The sequence below is a fragment of the Acomys russatus genome, chromosome 28 (assembly GCF_903995435.1).
Source record: "Acomys russatus chromosome 28, mAcoRus1.1, whole genome shotgun sequence".
Taxonomy (NCBI): Eukaryota; Metazoa; Chordata; class Mammalia; order Rodentia; family Muridae; genus Acomys; species Acomys russatus.
Genome location: NC_067164.1, coordinates 15,003,274 through 15,024,521, shown reverse-complemented (window position 1 = coordinate 15,024,521; position 21,248 = coordinate 15,003,274). Strand labels below are relative to the sequence as shown.

At 42.5% G+C, this 21,248-nt stretch overlaps 1 protein-coding gene across 6 annotated transcripts in view; it reads right to left on the bottom strand.

The window, feature by feature from the left end:
• Slc4a4 (solute carrier family 4 member 4) overlaps window positions 1-21,248 on the bottom strand; it is a 321,412-nt gene that overhangs the window by 118,031 nt on the left and 182,133 nt on the right. For all 6 annotated transcript variants that reach the window (XM_051170376.1, XM_051170377.1, XM_051170378.1 and 3 more), the window contains one exon: window positions 14,798-14,874. In XM_051170376.1, coding sequence (XP_051026333.1) covers window positions 14,798-14,874 — 77 coding nt within the window. The remainder of the gene's footprint in view (window positions 1-14,797; window positions 14,875-21,248) is intronic.

The window sequence follows — 21,248 nt, the reverse complement described above, 5'->3', positions numbered from 1 at the left end:
GCTACGAACTGAAATCACTAAGTTCTCAGCCTTTGCTGGAGAGTAGAGGATGTCCTAATAAATCAATATACTTGATATTGTATGTAAATTAAAAAAAAAAAAACAACTTGGCTCTACGTTTCATTTGAGAAATGAGCCATGCAACTACAAGCACAATGAGACTTCACTTTGTCTCTGGCTGTTCTTGAAGCAAGTCATCTTGATAGGCAAGTGGGTGCGAATTGGATTTGATCTTACTTAGTTTTACTTTTAATAGCATACATGACAATTACTGCGATGTCACCCTGGGAATTGAACCGTAAGAAAATGGACAAAGTAAGAGAGTTACAGGGCACAGAACTGGCAGGGACAGTGATACATTCCAGTTGATGGAAAAGCCTCTATCTTTCTTCCCCCCCAGTTTCACATAATTTCATGTCATACCCACAAAAGTTGTGTGGTCCATGATCTAAAGTGTGCTCTACGTGGGCAGTGAAGCAACACCACATCACCTACAACAGGACGTCTTTGTGTGCTGACAGTTGGCTTTCCAGTACATCCTTGAGACATAGTATCTTTATTTTAAATAAAAAATGAATAAAGATTCTGTGATGATTTCTTTATATTACATCAGTCAGATGGTTTAATATGTCCATTTAGTATTTCCTAACAAGAAAATGGTGTAAATAGATTTTTAACAAATAAAAACAAACTATTTTTGAAATGTTAGCATGTAGATTATTGTCCTGAGTAAGAAAAACAATATATAAATATATGAGCTAGGGAAGAATGTACGTTTCAAGCAACTGGTTAACTTACTAAAACATACTGCCAATGAACATAAGAAGAAATTTCACCGGAACAAGAAGATAAGACAAAAGCAACATTTTAAGAAGCCATTTTTCTGTGAGAAATTCTCATGTTCCTTTACTTAGACCTAGAAAAGGAATCCTAACACAAAATATCATTCTCTGCAGAGAGTCATAATCATTAGAAATCGACTCACTAGACCCGACTCTCCCCACTACACTGAAGGGGGACACACTCAAAACAATAAGCAACATGTGACAACTCCACAATGCACACAGTAGGACCTAGATAGTGTCAGGAATTTAAAACAGGAACAATGACATCCACTGGAATAGTTAATGGTGGGGCTCAGGGTAAGTGCTACTGATACATCTCATATAAATGGTGCCCAGACTGGAGAGATTACTCAGCAGATAGAACACTGTTTGCCCTTCCAGGAGGCCTGGGTTTGATTCCCAACACCCACATGGTGGCTCAGGACCATCTGTAATTCCAGTCCCAGGAGAAGAGGTGTGCATGCAGGCAGAAAACCCATATACTTAAAAATAAAAATTTTAAAGGTGAAGGTAGGCCTTAGGAGGGTAAAGGAAAACATGCTCTTGAGTCCAGTATAAAGGTAGATGTGATAATAAGATTCAAGGTGGACTGCCAGACACATTTCATGACAGTGGGGGTAAACAAGCATAGTGAAAAAGATAAGAGCATGTGGGGGGTGGTCTAATGTATGTTGATGCTAATTACTGCTTGCTGTCTCTATGACCCACCTTTTGATTAATAAAAAGCCATCCCACCTGGGCAGGGCCGAGGAGATAAAGGTGTAGCTAAGGTTCCTGAGCAGAGAGACAAAGACAGAGGCAGACAGACAGACAGACAGAGACAGAGACAGAGACAGAGACAGACAGAGACAGAGACAGACAGGAGAGAGAGAGACCGGAGAAGAGGGTCCCAGGAAGAGAGAACGGCTGCCATGGCTTAGATGGAAGAGAAGCACATGGCCAGCGTGGATGGAGATTTGGCCCAGATGAAGAACATTAGCAAGTATTTTGGATTATGGATTGGAAGTAACTTGATAGACATTGTTAGAAGCAGACGGCATGGGATTGGGGCATGGATGCCCCACTATAGGAAGTAGATTACAGGACTGATGTCTGCCCTGCCCCAGGTTAACTAAGGCTATTTTAAAATATAACAAGTGTCAGTGTCTTAATTGATTGCTAGCCGGGCATTCTGAAGTAATAATAATAATATGGATTAATTAAAAACAACAAGAGCCCAAAATATTAAGAGCCAAATTAGCAATGTAAATGTAAAAGACAAAGAATGCTATATAAAATAAAGCTGACTTGGATCCTACCCATTCTTACTGCAAAACCAAGCAAAACTGAGAGGCAATAGCTCACTTAGTGATACCAGTGACCACGACAGTGAAGATTTGTATCACACCGTAAGATATATTAAACAGATGAGCGCCTCATGAAGAAGGCAATGCTGAGTGGACTCTAATTCTGTACTATGAGCCAGAAAACTGAAACTCAAAAGACCTAAGACTTAATCCACTTATTGTCTTCAGTGTTAATCCTGAGGTGAGCCTAAAGTCGAAGCTTAACAAGTGCTTTTTGCACTATCAAAAGAAAAAAAAGAGTTAAAGTTATAAGGATGTAGATGTATCGGACATGATGACCTAGAGGGGACTCCGTCTGTAGTGAGGACAGATCCTGATAATATTAAAGTCAAAGGAACCATGAGGCATTTCAGCAAAGCGAGTGAAGATGAATAAATCAAATGGGCCGTAACCAGAGTATCCAGTAATTAGCACCAACATACATTAGACCACCCCCCCATGAATATGTCAACTTGTCAATCTAATCTACTTTCGTTAATTTAACAAGAGACACTAGTTACACAGATTTAAAAAGAAGAGAGAGAGAATAAGGTCATTTCATCAGAACTGTCAAGTTTGGGACCTTGATTTCAGAGACTACCAAAAGCTACACTATTTCTCATTGGTTGGAGAAGGAAGTCAGTCATCCATGTGTACTGCTGACCAACAGTCCCGCTTATGTTTCCCCACTTTCTACCTGCCTCTTTGTCGAAGGACAAATGTCCCATTTGGCTACCATCCCCGTCTTCTGTTATTTATGTCCTCTACATGGCCAAGAGCTTCCAAAGCACTCACTTGTCTTTCGCTGGCTGCTCTGGCCTGCTCTCGTACCTCCCTTTCCCTGAACTCTATGTACTGGGTGGTTAGGATCACCCCTCATGAGACCACATGACGTACATTTTTTAATCATCCTGCCGTGGGGTTGGGAAGGTGGGCCACTGCACAAAGTCCTTGCTGTTCAAGCCCGAGGACATGAGGCGGGATCCCCAGCACCCAGGATAAAGACAGGTGTCAAGTGTCTGTGACCCCAGTGCTGGACGGATGGAGACAGGCATACACTGAGGGCTTGCTGATCAGCCAGGCTAGCCAAAACGGCAAACTCCAAGTTCAGTAAGATACTCTGTCTATAAAAAAACAAGGTGGAGAGCAATAAAGAATGACATCAGCTGTCAACCTTTGGCTCCCACATGCACAGACATGTGTGCACATACATAAACACATAGATGCACACATCAAAATAAATATATATTAGCCTTTTCTCACTGATTCCCCCTCCCCATCAATCTAATCTAGGACACAGACACACAGTGTGACATCACTTAATCACCATGGCAGCAGAACTGTCCAACTAGACACCCTCAGCCCTTTAGGAATTCCTTCGATTTCTAAAATACTAGTTCAGTAATTAGCTCATTCAACTTGATGTGTGCCTCAAAGTCCAGGGCTGATCACTTAAGACACCTGTCCACTTCACTGTGGTTTCAGAGCTAAAAATGACCCTAACCCTTACAGGCAGAGTTCACTGTAGATTAAAAAAAAAAAAGAGCACAGGCGTGTAGACCATAATGCAGCTCAGCTGCTTAATTAAATTTAACTCTAGGAAAATTGATCTCTTAGGACCTCAAATTTGCCAGTATATATAAAGTAAGGTTGATATTGACCATTCTAAAGCATGCTGTAAGGATGTGGCCTATCTATGTCAACCACAAATAATTCCTTACACAAACTCAACCAGCTAGCCTATGAATGGGACCCGTATCGCAATACCATCAGATCAAACCACTGAATGATCAACCGGGAAGCCAGCGTTGAAGCTCAAATTCTGCAATGCCTACCTATACAATCGTTCAGTAACTTTTCATTCTCTTAGTATAGAGGCACAGGGCACCAAGTAGAAAGGAATATCTACGTGGTATACCCATTGGCTCTCAGATCATCAAAGAAATTATTGCTGGCCTTTTAATATGGTTGTAAAAGAAAAAGAACATTGTTCTCACTTCAGTTCAGTTCTTTGAATAAAACCATAGCATTGATGGTAACACATGGAGAAATCAGGATGGTTTCTCTATAAGGGACCTATAAGATTATGAGATGTGACAAATAAGTCAACTGACCTCTAGATCAATGGGCAAGTGGCATGCAAACAGTAAGAAATTCTCAACACCCCCACCCCTAAAAAACGCCCTTGGGTGTCATGGCCTCTTCATACTTCCGCTCTGTAGAGACTCCCTTTAGAGGGGAGCAGCAGAATCCACAGAGGTGCCATTCTGTAAAGTGGCGGTCTACTCATCTGTTAGCTCACCCATATGCAGCGCCATATGCAGCGCTGCTGACAAAGCGTACCCCCATACCGAGCTAAGAGTCTCAACATCAGTTTCCTTAAAATTGTCCTGAGGAATGAGGGAGATAAAAGTAAGGAGAGGAACAGCAAAACCATAAATATGTTGAATAATGCCTCAAAGACAAGGCTTGTCCAACTCAGCTTGCAGTTTTTCTTTCTGCTCCAGAGGCCGACCACCAAGAAGGACCCCCTGAGAAGAAGCCATCTCTTGATTGCCAAGAGGTGGAAGAGATAGTTCAGTGGTTAAGAGCACTATCTGCTCTTCCAAAGGCCCCCAGTTCAATTCCCAGAACCCACATGGCAGCTCACAACTGTCTATAATTCCAGTTCCCAGGGATCTGACACCAAATGCTCACAAAATAAAGTTCAATAAATTATTCTTAAAAAGAAAATTCCCAGAGAGTTTCTACAGCTGTCTCCATGCTAAGAAAAGAAATTCTGTTGCTTTTAGCCAAAGCAACAGATATGCAAGTGGCCAAGGCTACAGCCACTGTACTTTTCGTATCTGTACCTTGGGATAGAGGTAATGAGCCAGAGTAGGCACCCAATCAATTAGGAGCATCAACTCACTCTTAATATCTACAGTTTAAACTTCTAAAGAACCCCCCACAGTGGACTAAGAGGCAAATTTGGGAGGACTAAGAGTCTCAATTCAACCTGGTCCTTAAGACGCTTTGTACACTCAGGTCTGACTGGCAAACAGTACATTAGCAGTGGAAGAGGCTTATATACATGCTTCAGAGATCTAGAACACAATTGGTATTTCCTTTTGGAAGTTAATTAGATTGTTGGATTGTCAATAAATGGTGACACAGTAACTACACTTAGAGAAATGTCTTCATAAACTACCATGAAGAAAAGCAGAACACTATAATAAGGCTATTTCTTATAGACACACTTATATCTGTCAGGAAATAACAATGTAGTATCAGTTAATAGATCACTTGACTAAAATTTGATTCATGTATACTATACAACCTTCAAAAAGAATACAGTAGGTTCCACTAGATTCCATTTACTTGTGTAGCAGCAGAAGTGTCTCTACACCCAGAAAGACCAGGATTTTAAGCCTAGCAGCTAACAACGGTTACTTTCAAGAGCTAAAATAGGTTGTTCACATTTGCCTTGTTTAAATTTTACAGAAATTTTGCATAGTTTTAATTGAGGAACTGTGAGCTTTAAAAAAAAGTCATAGACAATAGTGTTACTATAGTAAGTAAATATATATGTATATAGATACAATAACTATTATAAAGCTTTATTACCATGGCTTTAGATAAACTGTTTAACCATGACTATAAGGTATTGCTCTTGGCTCTGTAACAATTTTCAACTTCCAAGTCTTACTTAATGAGGTCTTAGTTAGACAGGGGTAACTTGGGACATGAGAATACACCTAAAAGATGTTGCACCGTGCTACTATTCACAACACAACTGGCAGGAAAAATGATGCACATACCAGTTTATTATTGAAGATAACTGCAAACTCTTTCATTAAATGTATAATGCAGGGATGCAGTGCTCCCAGCATTCAGAGTCCAAGTTCAGACAAGACTATGACAAGGGCTGCTGAGCAGATGGCTTATTCAGTGAAGTGCTTATCTACCAAACATTCAGGTTATGAGGACTTGAATTTGGATCCCCAGCATGTGGGGGGGGGGGGGGCGGGTATGAGTGCATGTGACAATGTGTCAGTAACCCCTGCATAGGGGAGATCCCTACAGCTCATCAGTCATAGAGTCTAGCCAAGTCAATGAACTCTAGACTTAATGAGAGACCATGCCTCAGAAAGAAAGAGAGACAGCAACTGAGAAAGACACTCAACGGCATCCTCTGGCCTGCACATGTGGACGTGTGTGTGTGTGTGTGTGTGTGTGTGTGTGTGTGTGTGTGCGTGTGCATGTGTGTGTGTGTGTGTGAGAGAGAGAGAGAGAGAGAGAGAGAGAGAGAGAGAGAGAACACAAAATGAAAAGCTGTACCAGAGAGCCATTTGAGGCTGATCTTATCTTCCTGTGCACTCCATTGCTCCGTTCCAAACATAATAACTCTGCTGCTTGTCCACTCCTCAGCCAAGCCTCCAGTATAGACAGCATTAGCAGCATTAGTCATGTGTCATTACTCAGGTGGAATGACTGATTTCAGTCACGGGGACATTACATTCATGCCAGCATGAATGTAATCACTCCGAAGCTCTCACTAGACTCTCACAGTATGCCTATACCCACTTCTACTGCATCTGGGGGCTTAAATGTTTTCATTAGTGTGGGATTATCGCTTTAACAGTTCATAGGAAATATTTTAAACTAGAGAACTTCCTTTGTTGGTACTAATAAGGCCTCGCATTTATGGCTAATACATTAAGAAATTGGCCTTGTTAGGTTCTTGTGCTCTCAATTTAATGCACAGAGGCGCTCGTGCACTGCTTTATATAGCAACACCGCCAGGTGATGGGGACACTGGCAAATTCCTCCATCCTATCACGGTATCCAAGGTGATCGCTTTAAAATGTAAATCAGAACATGCAACTCTCCAGGTAAAGAGACAAAAATAGTGTCTAGCTGCACTTACAATAAAATAGAAAGGTCCCCCGACTGTGTTCCCGACCTCTTTTACCTCTGCACACCTGCTATCTTAGCCTCAGCCACTCACTCTGGACTTGTTTTTCTGGTTTTAAATAAAAACATACTCCTTCTTGCCTTGGGGCTTCTACACATGTTTTTCTCTCAGCCTAGGGAAAAAAGGGGCGTCTCCTGATCCGCTCCACTGATAACTGGCAGCCCCCTACAAACCCCCCACCTCGGTTTTGTTGTCAGAACAGTGTTCATTGTCGTAGGAAATTATCCCGTGTGTTTATTTACTTGGTCTTTGTTGCTCCCTATCTAACTCTAGCCTCCAATTTGGAAGCTCTGCCTTTAATCCCAGCCTCGGCAGGCAGACCGCTGTGAGCTCGAGGCCAGCATGGTCTGTCTACAAAGTGAGTCAAGGACACCCAAGGCTACCCCGAGAAACCCTAAAACAAAACAACAACAACAACAACAAAGATAAATCAGTTTCACTCACCCCCCCCCATAATTAACATTCAAGGACATGAGTGATAATTTCTGAATAAGTGAATACATTCAAAAACAGGGTTGCATGATTTTGAAATTGAAACACGTTGTCCCTTCACTGTCATCAGTGCTGAACCTCTAATAGCCAGTAAAAGCTCTAAAACATTTAACAGTGGAAAGGGCTTTTGAAACCTACGAGAGAACAGGGTGAAGAAAGGAAGTCAAAATCCTCGTGGAAAACAGAAGACTGACGACAGGCGTCAGCATTGCTAATTATCTCAGCGCAAGCTGATGCTATTCCAAAGGAGCCTAAGGGTAAGCATCACGTGACCATCCACACTCCTTTCAAAAACACACAGCTCATAGACACCAGTTGGTTACCACCCCCATGTGAGTGTCATGGGTTGTCCCTGTGTGGATATCTTGCCACGCTGAACACTGCTATGGTGCATCAATGTGGTAGCTGGTTGAGAATGGTTAGTTGCGTGCAGGCTAGATTCAACTCAAAGCATCCAGGTCCTGTGCCGTACGTGTTTGGTATTGTTAGCAGTGGGGGGAGGGGGAGTCAGGTGGTTAATCTTGGTGGTCTACTTGACTACATCTGGAATCCATTAAAACTGAAGAGGCTAGGTGGCACTCCTGTAAGGGACTTTCCTTATGAGACCCTTTCGAGGGAAGACCCACCCTAAGTCTGGATCACACTGGATGTGAGGAAACCCATTCTGAATCTGGGCTACATCTTCTGGTGGCGGCCTCCATAAAAAGACACGGCGCCAGGAAGTTTTGCCTTTTCCCCCGCTTGCCCTCACTCCCACTGGCAAGTTCATCTATTCTGCTGCTGCGGCGCTCCTTCACAGGCATTAGAACACAGTTCTTCAGGATTCCAACTGAGGACGAAGACCGGCTGGGATATCCAGCCCCATTGACTACACAAGTACTGGATTCTCAGCTTTTCCACTGGGAGAAAGCGACTGTTGAACTAGCTGAGCCACAGTCTACAGACTGTTCTAACAAATGCCCCATATGTGCATACATGCACACATGCACACACATATATTCATTCTACCAGAACTGTTCCTCTAGGGAACCCTAGCACAGAACTTACCTTCATGCCTCTCAGAGGCAACCAGGTGCTACATCAAGAGACTACATTATTTTGAGAGTCAGTTGCACTGTCCTGACTAACCATTCTAAAAGAGGTTTCTTGTGCCTGGTACTGGGGAGTTTATTAGTCCATGGTTCTTGTGGGGAGCACTATCAGCCCAAGTGACATAACTTCCTTAAAACACACACACACATGCACATGCACACACACACACACACACACACACACACACACACACGCAGGCACACATGCACACATTAATAATTTCAATAAATATAAAATGGTATGGATCCTTGAGGCTTTATCAAACCACCTTTGTATTGTCTGTCCCTCATCCCTCCACCTCCTTCTGTATTGACCTCCCTCCCTCCTCTCCAGCTGGATCCCCTCCCCATTTTCCCATTTCTCACCTCTATCTTACTATTCACCTCTCAACACCTCCGTCCCAACCCCAAAAAGAAGACAATCATGCCTGGTGGTAGAAACCTAACCGACTTCCAGGGCTAATGCACTTTTGAAAAGAATCTCCTACTGCCACTTTTCTAGACTAGCAAGATTCCTTATTGCATTCTAAATTGTGTCCTTGTCCCCAGAGGCAAGTGTGGCTACTGTCCTGCATCAACAAAGCTTCTTTTTATAGCAAAGAGAGACCATCACATAAAAACAACAAATGGGGACAATAGAGAGGTCATAAGACCATAGAGAGCCCAGCCCCAATAGAAACATCTATATCACAGCTCTTGTATCTATGGCTTGGGAAAGAGTGCGGAAGAAGGGCTGGAAAGATGCTAAGAGTCAGACTACCTAGATGTCTGCTGTGAAACAGTCTCTCTTAGAAATGGCTGCATAAGCAAGACCAGAAATAATGGCAATATCAATATACATGCTAATTCAGAAGCAGAGGAATCTCACAGGACAAAGAACAACAAATAACTAATGACTCCTGAGAAAGAGAGAATTAGCCTCTCCCAGAGATGAGCCCCCTTATTGATTATACAATACAAAGTGGTCAGCCCTGAAACCACCTACATACCAGTAATTAAAAAATGGACTCATCAGATTGTATTTTCATAACTATGTGTGTGTAACAATAAAAAATCATAGAAAAGACTACCAGTTTGAGAGTCGGAAGTGAGTCCTGAGAGGGGCTGGGGAGAGGAAAGAGGAGGGACAGAGTGGTACAATTCTATTTTAACTAAAAATGCATTGAAAAATAAAACCAAAAAAAAATTTAATTGACAAAAAGCATTGCTGAAGAAGAGCTGCGGCCACGGAGCCAGGGGGAAGCTCGTGGTTGCTACCAAATCTGGAGTGACTAAGCCCATCTAAGGACTGACAACACGACTTTTCACAGGCAGGAGGATGCTGTTTGCAGTGCTCCTGACATATCAGTGTCCCAAAGGTCACTGAGAGCATTTCAAAAAACAAGACTGTCACCTCAGAAAAGTCCTTACAGCAGCTTCCTCCATGGAGTGAAGTCAGAGCAGCCATAAGCAACAGACCAACCGAGAAGAGAAGGCATTGCCTTGCTGCATGTCTACCTCTGTGACTACGAATGAACCTGTGGAAAGGCCCTGGCATGGACATTCTGCCTTGAAGCCATGAAAACATCACCCAGCTAAGCTCCGCTGCGTCAACCCTGCACTGTGTGTATGTAAGTATAAGGACAGCAGTCAATCACTCATCGGCTGTAGCCTTCTAGATTCTACCTTACAGTTGCCAAGGCAGCACTTTCAAGTTCAGACATGATTTAATGGCTTATCCTCTTACTCTCTGACAAAATATTTAAATTTACATCTATTTCTATAAATGACCAAAACTTCAAAAATAAAAATCAAGGCTTCCAAGTTATATTTAACGGTAATCGACAGTAGATAGTGCTTAAAATAATCCTGATACATTTTTAAAAATTAATCCGAGATCAAATTCCTCCAGGAGACCTATTATGGGACATTGTCTGATAATTCTATTAAATAAGGTAGCCAGATAGAATGCTACCAGATCACGTGACCCATACATATAATCCTGGGACTCCGAGAAGTGCTTCTATCTCTACTACATGCACTGTGGATCTACAGGCTCGAATTTCCCCTCACGTTGAATCAGCACATGCAAGATAATAACGCATCATTCATGGCCTGCAGAGTCAGGCCCTATAAAAAGCGATATGCACCAGCACCATCCTATACCTCTAAGAGTTAACCAGGTGATGGTGAGGAGAGCCATCTTAAGGCTGCAGATGTCCCTTGGAGCTTGCAGACTTGCTGAGATGTGATCCCTGGGGCCAGGAAGGAAAAAAAGCAACCAACCAGCCCCCTGCTGTGTCTTCTCACCTCACTGGTGTAAACTGACATTCAAGCCTTGCATCTGCAGGGCATTCTCTCATGCAGCCCCATTTCTCAAAGAACAGAGAAGGAACAAAGAGATACAGAGAGGAAAAGTAAAGACAATTGGGGGGGGGGGGCAGATAACTGGCTAATTTAAAAGAACACTCCAGAACAGCAGCAGCAACAAAAACTCCAGATTATTTACGTAGATGCACAACTCCATAAGCTCCAGATGTATTTGCTAACACACTCCTCACAGGTGTTTTTCTGCTTAATAACCATCACATCCAAGCAGGCACACGGTTGGGACACGGCATTGTGCCACTGGCGCTACGTTTTTCTGCTGCTCTTAACTGTTTGGAGCTATTTTTCAATTGGGCAGCCACTACTGAAATCCTAAGTGCACGGGCTTGGCAGAGCAAGGAAGAAAAAGCGCAGTCCACAGATTTGTTTCTTCTGCTTCCCCAAAACAGAATCTCATTTCAAATATGCCCCTCAAATCGTGTCAGCCTGCAGCTGTCAGAAAGAGCCACTCTGTTCCTCTTCGTAACTCCGAACATAAAACCCATTTCTTGTGTAGCAGGAAGTCATATAGCTCCAGGAAGCCATGAGGCATAGTCACTGCTGTTCCGCCTGTATCCGGCCAGAACCATCAGCCAATGAGAAACTTCACTTGCACTTGAATGGATGTTTGGGAGGCCAACTTGGAAAAGCACACAGGACAAGTTTGACTTCATTGCCAAACTCACTTCTAGGACATTGGCTAATTAATTATAAAAGCTTTTTCAAAACAAATTCGAGGCTGGCAACCTATTTTCCCCACCAAGACTGAGAAAAAAGTAGGTTAAAAAAGAAAGAAAGAAAGAAAAAAAAAAAAACCAACAACCAGGTTTATGGTATTACATACAGGTTAGAGAAATAAAACCTGTGGTTAGTGGTTACCATAGCTTCATCTACTTGCAAGTCCATTTTCCCCTCTGCCTTAAAAGGCTCAAAGTGGTTTTGTATGTGAAGCAATTCCTTGCTTTTACCCTATTAGCCTTCCTCCATGTCTGATGGTAGACAACACGAGGGTCAGTTTAAGCTCTTCTTCCAGATTTTGGAAGGAATCAAAGAACAGAGAGGTCCTTTTGAAAGGAAGACCTCACTGGATTAACTGGCTACCACGACAGCTATAGCTGGGTGGACCATTTCCCTTAAGATGGTCTCGTTAGCTTTCCTTTGCTAGCTTTGCAAACAGAACAAGTAAAATCCATAAGGTGGGTCTTTTAATCTTCACCTTAACATCAACCTCAGCCACTGGGAGACGCTTGCTGTTGGGAGGCAGAGAAGGTTAACTTCAAGAACCCAAAACACACACGTTTTATAGCAAAAGTCAACAACCAAAGCACATGACGCTCCAATGTAGCCTGATCCTTGAAGCTAAACTTGATATAACTCGTGTTTTAAGCCATGAGAACTCCTCTCCATAGGCCCAGACTTGGAGAGACCCAACAAAATAAGACATTTCTCTCAGCCAACATTTGCCAGCTGTCCACTAATTTCTGGCTAATGGTGGTTGTCCCTAATAAAAAAAAGACCTGCTCAAAAATGTATCAACCAGATATGTCTAACCCTAATTGATGTTGTCTTAGCCAAGTCCAAGTTCAAGTGTGAATAATTAGCACTGTTTAGTAAAAGCTGACTGGAGCCACAGTAAGCTCTGCAGCTTTGAAGGGAAGTCTGAGGGTCAAGGTCTCCTTCTACCCTGGGTGTATACTTACCAGCATATTCACAAGCAATGCCCCACTCCCTGACCATGTCCAGAAGAGTCAGAAGGAGGCAGAAGAACACTGAATATCAAGGTCATGCTGAGGACAGTCTCACGTCCTGATAAAGAGGACCCTTTCAGAAACACCAGCAGATGAAGATAAGGAAGACACCAGATCTCAGGGAAATGTCATGCTCAACTCACTAGAAATCCATTATGCTTCTAATCCACAGAGGAAACGGGGCAATGCTACAGAAAGTACGTCGAACTGAGAGAAAGATGGGGACAGGAGATTGCTCCAAAGAGTTTTCTAGTGATCTGATCTAGGCAAACGAAGGTCTTTTAAGGAAGTGTTGATGAGAAAGGTTGAAAGAATCCATAGCCATTTCATAAGTAAGAGAGTAATTTCACCTTCCTGTACTTTTTAGAATTCACCAAGGCCTATAAAACTTTGTCATTACTACAAGGTCTGCCAGTTTAAAAAGTACACTGTCATAAATATTGCTTTTTGTAGAAAAAAAATAGCAATGTATGAAGAAAAAAAAAAGTCATCAAAGCTACCCTACTTAAAGAAACAGATATAACAAATAAGGCCATGCAAAGGATACCCGGTTGGTGTGCTAAGCATCAAGCCAACTAGAATTGTATTCTGTGTTATGTCAAAGGGCACAGAAGGAAGTTATAAGAGCAAGAAGCAGATGTTTGGGTTTCTGCAGTATACATGAAGTACTATTGTTTCCATTCAGCAGAGGGCAAAGCTGGCCCTGTCACACACCTAGCCAGTTTTGAAACAAGCACCAAAACATATTTTCTCCATTCATGGCCCTTACTACTTTTCCTGTAACTCAGGGAGCAGGCTAGAATTTCAGTCAGTGTGTCTAGTGTGTAGTGTGTTGTGTGTGGCGGGGGGGGGGGGGGGGCATGTACTGTGTGTGTGGTATGGTGTGGTGTGTATGTGTGTGTATGCGTTTGTGTGTGTGGTGGGGGGATGTGGGGTGTCTGAGTGTGTATGTTTGTGTATGTGATTGTGTGTGTGTTAATGTGATATATGTGTGTGGTGTGTTTGTGTGGTGTGTGTGATGTGTTTATGTGGTTGGGTGGGTTGCATATGGTGTGTTTGCATCTGTGTGTTTGTGGTGTGTGTGTGTATGTTTGTGTGTGTGAAGACCAAACTGATATTGGATGTTTTCATCAATCACCTGCTATTGTATCTTGAGACAGGGCGTCTCACTGTACCTGGAGCTTGCTGATGTTACTGGACAGGATCCTCCGTCTTTACCTCCTCAGCACTAGGATCACAAGTGTGCTCAGCAGCACCTGGATTTTTTTTTTTAATGTGCAAGCTGGAGACAGAAGTCAGCTCACCATCATGTTTGCACAGAGAACACTTCACCAAATGCCCCCATGTTGTCTTTGAAACGTGGAACTTTCATTTATTTGAAGCTCTGAGACTTTTATTTCAATCAGGAAGTATTGATATATTATGTTGTTGAAATATAATCTATCTGTACATACCCAGCCAACTAGGAAAATGGCCCAGTTTATACCACATTCTTGTCAAAAGAAAAAAAAAACAGAGGTTCAAAATCTCTGTTCTTTATTATAAACAGGCATTTGCAACATGTGTAAATAAATAAATGCACGGAAAATGAATTAGACAGCTGGCACTGCCTTTGCCTGATGCACCTCCCCTCCCGCAAATTGGCAATCACCATAACCTCGGAGTCTTTTGTAGTACACCAAAACACTTTTTCATAAAACACTATACTTAATCCCTGCAACAAACCCAAAGTAGAGGTCACTAATATGTTCAGGCTCAGCCAATTACAGCTCCGAGGCTAAGAGAACCAGGAGACTGCATCATAAAGGCCGAAGCCAAGACTTGCCTGTTTCGATGACCCCACACATTTTGTTTCCTTCTTTAGAAAAAGAGCAAGCCCCGCCTGCACATAATGGTCCATTTCAGTGGTGACAGCCACTATCTCTAATCCTACCCAGCATCCCTTAGATACATGGTCTGTCTTAAATTTCAAAGAGGAAGAGCCGTTTCTTACCTGGTCTTTCTCTGGTTTATCAGAAATGTCATTCAGACTGGAGGATGTCAGATTCCTATGGGTCATGGCTGGGCTACCTGGAAAAACACAAGTGAACTCTTATTAGATACGTCTTTTCACCAGCACGGGCTTTGGTGGAACATTTTATAAACACTGGGAGATGGTGATGAAAATGGTGAGGAGGCTTTTAACCACACTAGCTCCTGGAGTGTTTCCCTAGTACAAATATGGCTACGTGGAAAGTATGTGACATCCCAAATACTTTGTCTTATTGCCTGGTTATTTCTCATGCTGAGTTACATCATAAAAACGTCTAAATCAGTAAGTGTGAAACCCTGTTTCTCTCACTGTGATAATTTCTGTTGCTGTGTTTTAGACCCGTCTAGTCTACTGGCCTCTTTCCATTGCATTTCAGCCACAGATACAGCTTCTATCTATCACCAGAAGAACTGGTCCTGGCTGCAGGCCTGTATCCCCTCTACGCTTGGCCTTGACTTCCCTTCCGAGCATGCCATTCTCTGTCCACACTCTCTGCCCTCTTTTGTCCCCCTCTTTTGTGACTATTTTGGTCACAAATAGTTCCCCTTGTGGGTATCTGGCCCAGAATCCTCAGTCTCTGCCTCAAAATAGTAATGTCACGGGCCCCCTAACCACTCGGCACTCCTACTACCAGGCTAAAACAAACCCTTCCACTTTTCCATTTAACGTGCCAAACTTCTTCAAGTAGAAAGATGAACTGTACGGGGCCATATGACCCAGGACCAATCTTCCTACAACAGCCAGAGGTAAAATTTGCTGGTAATCTATCCAGTTATTTGTGACACTGTTCAATATAACAGAAGGGACATGCAGAAAGAGCCACAGGCTGGCCAACTGCAGGGAGACCACGTTAGTCAACAGGATCCTGGGCTTCCACTTTGCCGGTGGGACTTGAAATTTCTAGGCTTATTAAGCAAAAGAGTCACTCTTCAAAGCCAAGGTGTTTGAGTCAACCCTTGCAGGCTGCTGAGCAATGCCTTATTAATCCTCAATGGTCTGACTCAGGCAAGTCTTCCCAGTGAGAGGGCGAAGGTTGAAAAGCTACCCTGAGTTCAAGCACAGCTTCTCCTTGGCTGGAAAGCGGTTCTCCACAGACGTGAACTCCTTTAGAAAGAAACTCCAACACACAGTCTCACAAAAGACGACAACTGGCTCCTGCTACGTTAAAGTCCGTCCCTGTGACAGCAGCTCTTTAGATAATATAATTTCCTTGAGCCACCGTGTCAGACAACCTGCTGTGTTTGGAGCCCGGAAGACAGGGTATTTTCCACTCGGCTGCATTTCATTGACTAAGTACGGCCTGGATCTCTTAAATTCTTTACCTGGCAGGGTGTTTTATTCTAGGAGAACTTGAGCACAGGGCATTATTTAAAAGAAACATCTGACGAAGTGTTTCATAAACAAAATTAAAGGAGTCTGGTTGAAGGCAGCATTCTAAAGTTCCAGCATCCGCTCGATTCCACAGGCATCAGGAACAAACTTGAGCACCCCTACCCCACCCCCACCCCCAGATAATGCTGACTTGGAAACTGATGGGAAATGGTGCGTAGGCTTAACTTTGTCCTTTCGTTAAAAAAACCAAAACTGCTTATTGGCACTACCTGGATGAAAGCTCTTCCTGAACAGGAAACATGAACCCTGTATTCCTAACCCATGAAGGCCGAGCAGTCTAATCACACACAGGTTAAACACAGTCCTCGCTGATAAGCAGATCAGACTGATTTCTAATTAGTGCATTCATTTTATTCAGTTGGTAGCAATGACATAATTTGAAAATTAAATAAATTAAATGTCTTGGGTAACAGGTTAAATAAATGGATTTGCTTTGGGATTCGGTGATAAACACTGCAAGCCAAAACAATGGGGCTTCTAATATACTGGTAAACTTGACTGACAGAACAGACTTGCCAGTGAAACAAAGCCTGTCTCGTTTCTTTCCTTTCTAAAAGACACCTATCTTGTGGCTACTCTCCTTCTGGTGGGAGGCCAGAGGGAGGCAGAGCCTGGGAACCAGAGGAGAAAAAGAAGGCTGGTGTTAACAAACAAATCCACTGCCCCTCCTAAATTTAATTTGGTTTCTAGGAATGAAAATAATTAATATGAATGCTGAGGTTTGTACCTACATATGGTAACATCTCTGAGGCAGACAAATCCAGGGCACTGGAAAAGATGCCTGAAACTGTTCAATCTTTACTGATCTCTTTCCCTATTAAAGGCAGCACCTTCACTCCCCAGCACCTGAAGCCTGAAACAACCAACAAATGCTTCCCAGGGCTCTGACTCCATGGTAACCAAAGTGAGAACCCAGAAGTTGCATCATCACATCCAACGAAACACTCATTAGAACCCAAATTCTGAGGCTCACCCCACACTAGCCCCAACACAACTGTGGCCATGGGACATACAGAAAGGAGTTTTATCAAACCTTCCAAGTAGCACTGCGGTGTGGTAAATGTGGAGAGCTGCCACTCAAAATGAAACATCACCTTGGCAGGCAGTATGCTACTGGGAATCTGAGTTGATAGGCACGTCTGAGCTGAGAAAGGCAGAGGCATCGTTCTGGCAACCTGCCCTGCTGCAAGCCGCCGCTGTCACCTCACCTATCCCAAGAAATGCACTGCATTAGCAACCTCACCACATAAACACACACCAACGAGTATGTAGCCAAGTCAATAAATAACTTTGCTTTGGAAACTCGCTTTGACCACAGAAACATATTACCAAAACCAAAGAAGACAGGACAAGGGCTAAAAGAGCTTGCAAAGAAGACTGGATGTGGGAATCAGAAATCTGTGTGTGTGGATTTTAACAGACCTAGGAAGCTGTTACACAACGGGCCCCAAACAATGAAGGGCTGTGTACGTTTTGCAACAGATACGCAATAGGACGTGTTGTCAGAATAAATCAGGGATCTGTATTTAGAGTCGGAGCCTGTAAAATAAATTCATTACACTTCAGCACTGAGTGAGAGGACTAGAGAAAATTGTTGCCTTGCACCAGTGGCGAATCCGAAACATATCCTGGAGTATGGTCCCTTTGGGGACAGGTGGTAACTTACTCAAGGCTCCATTCAAACCCTCTTGCCAGCTAAAATCCAGGACATTCAAATGTCTTGGGTTTGTTCTTGGCCCAAAGGAAACTTTGCTTCTAAAGTGTGATTTAAAAAAAAGGGGGGGGGGCCAGTCTTGGGTACATAGTTGTAATTAATTTCCAGATCACTGTTTTCTGGCTATAAGAAAAAGAAAGTGTCGGAGAATGGCGTTTCCAAACAGTTTTCGCACAGTCGAAAGTGGTTTCATTTTCAAAGTAGCCATTTGGCAGGTACATGCTGTTTCTATAAAAATTAATTACACTCTGTACTGCTTGAAAATCATTGTTATTCTTTAGTGTATGTGTAGCAATTTAAAAGGTCCTTTGCAACTGTATCTACTAGATACATTTAAAAAGAGGTGAAGAAATGCACAGCATAGGGAAACATTTAAATGTATGCATAAAATGCAAATGTTTGTATAATGCAAGGGAAGATTACCCCCACACACACCTTACTGCACACCCACACAGTAAGCTAATAAACTACAGAGGACAAGCTAAAACAGGGTGCCATGGCCTAGGAACCACACCGAGTGCTTTATTCTCATGAGTCACTAAGTAACATTTTTCAGCATAAAACAAACAAATAAACAATAACCAACAAACACACACTCTCCCAAGACTGACAGAGCATGCCTGTAAGCCTAGAAAGCTGAAGCAGGAGAATTCCAAGTTCAAGGCCAGCAAAGGCCATATAATGAGAACTGTCTCCAAATCAAAAGGAAAGGTTGGGACTACAGGTCAGTGATAGGGTTTTCACCTGGATTCACTCTCCAGTACTACAGATGAATAAGCCCATTTAAGATAAATAAATAACTAAAGTAGCTTATATATCATAACAGACATATGAGTGAATCTAAGTGATCATAAATTTCCCAAATTTATCAAAAATTCAGAGGTATGAATCTGATTTATGCTGCTCAGGGCCACAGAACAACATGCAGTTAATTTTTTAAAAGCCTGTGCTATAGTTTCGTCCCTAGCCTATATAACTACTGCAAAGTGCTGAAACCTTTTAGGGGAGTAAAATAAAGTCAGATCCTTGGGGGGAAAAGTTCCTTGTAGGAGATATGCATGCCTGCCACAAGTTCCCACCATGAGTACAAACCCAAGAGCCTACCTAGGGACTTGATGGAGCGAGTGAGCCCTAATAACTCTCCCTCCTTATAGCTTGTTGCTTTGTAGTATGATGTCACAGAAATGGACATCTCCTAAGCTCAGCTGGTTAATGCGCTCTGAATGCTCACTGACCCAGCACTTCCTGAGTAGGAGGAACTGCAAACCTTAATTTTCTTATCAGTGCCGTGATGCTAATATTATTAGTACCACTTGATGCACACACACACGAACTTCCAGGATGTTAAATTCATGACCACAGAGCAAATAGTAAAAGCATAATTTAAACTTGGTCCTCTCAATATGAATCTCACCTCCCCCAAGGAGAAAATCTTGTTTCTGTATTATTTGGACAAACATATGAACTTCATCGTGTCTTGGAATGCAAGAAGGTGACACACGGCGACAATGAGAATATTCTAATTCCATGATGGTTTTATGTCATCCTGAACACAAGGTAGAGTCATCAATTAAGAAAATGTCTCCATAAGATCGCACTGTAAGCCATTTTCTTATTTAGTGATCAATGGTGCAGGGCCCAGCCCATTATGGATGGTGCCATCCCTAGGCTGCGGGTCCTGGGCTCTATAAGAAAGCAGGCTGAGCAAGCCAGTAAGCAACACTTCTCCCCCACCTCTGTGGCCTCGGCATCAGTTCCCACCTCCTAGATCCTGCCCTGTTTGAGTTTCTGTCCTGACTTCCTTCAACGATAAACAGCGATGTGGAAGTGTAAGCTAGATAAACCATTTCCTCCCTGACAAAGCAGACACGATACTAAAAGCAACAGCAATACGCTTGTGAAACATGGAAACCCCAGGACTTCCGGGTGTCCTCATGCACAGTCACAGTCTACTGCGTGAAATCTCATGACGTGCATACGACAGATTCTCTAGTGTTTGTTTTCTACACTAAAAGTACTGCATCTGCATTTCACCTTCCCATTACTTCCCATTTCAACTACTGCCTAAAGAGGCATATGCAGAATGAGGTTGACTGAGAAAGTCTAAAAGAAATGGTCTTGTTTTCTATGATGACAAGTTATCCAAAAAAATAATAATTAAAAAACAAAACAAAAAGGTCTCTAAGCCCTCTATCCCTAGTCCCCACTCTTTACACAAAATGTAGAAATCTGAGGAATTGTACATATTAGACTAAGGAAAGTAGAAAATGTTGCCAGCCATTTGGAAGCCCTCTGAGGAAATACCATATCTAAGGAAGATCAATTTTGATATCTTTGATCATTTCATTTAATTCTTTTGCTTACGACATTTTATTATGTATTTGTTTGCTTGTTATTTAACATAAATTTTAAGCCCAAAGCCAAGGGCTTGGCCTGTCTTGTTCACAGGTCTGGCCCATAGAGCATAACTGCACTCTTTTAAATTAATTAAACATTTTTATTTTTTATATATACATTTATATTATTTCACATATATACAATAAACTACCTACAGCAAGAAGAACCATGACACAATAAGGAATTATATAAATGTTACATTCTTGGTGTTTTGGCTATTTGTATTTGGCAGCCTTGAAGAAAACATCTTTCCTATCTTGGTGCATCTAAAATTCTGAATGTGGATCAATCTCCATCACATCTTGTCATAATTTTAATAAATAATATGAGTTGGTGGTTTGATCTCCATTTGGAAAACTACTATAAAGGCAACTATGCTAAATGCCTACGGAGGGAGCTGTTCACTGTATGCACTCTTGGGAGCCTTTAGACTTGGAAAGCCTGGGGTCAATAAGGAAAAGGTGTGTAACTGGCCTACCAGCCACAGGGCAGAAAGACCAAGCCAGCCATGTCTGTCTGCTAGCAGTACAACAGAAGTCAGAAGCAGTCAGAACAGAAGAGAAACCTGCAAAGGAAAGTCAGGAAGTGAGGGGAAAGGCAGGTAGGTAACGGGAGCGCAACTAAAAGACAAGCGAGCCTGGGGCAGAAAAACACCAGGGAAACTGAAACAGCACAAACCACGTGACCAGTGTGGAAGGTGGGGTAGATGTGGTAGAAAGAAGAAGACATCAAAAGGATCACATAACTATCAAAGTAGGAGTGAAGTTCAGCCAAAAGCTGAAGTCATTCTTAATGTATGGGGCAAGGAAAAGAAATGCCTTTATATGGAGATCTGCTGTGTGCAGAGGACACCTGACGGTACCACAAACACCTACATCCACAAAGTCTGTTCTCTTTAATAGACCACTC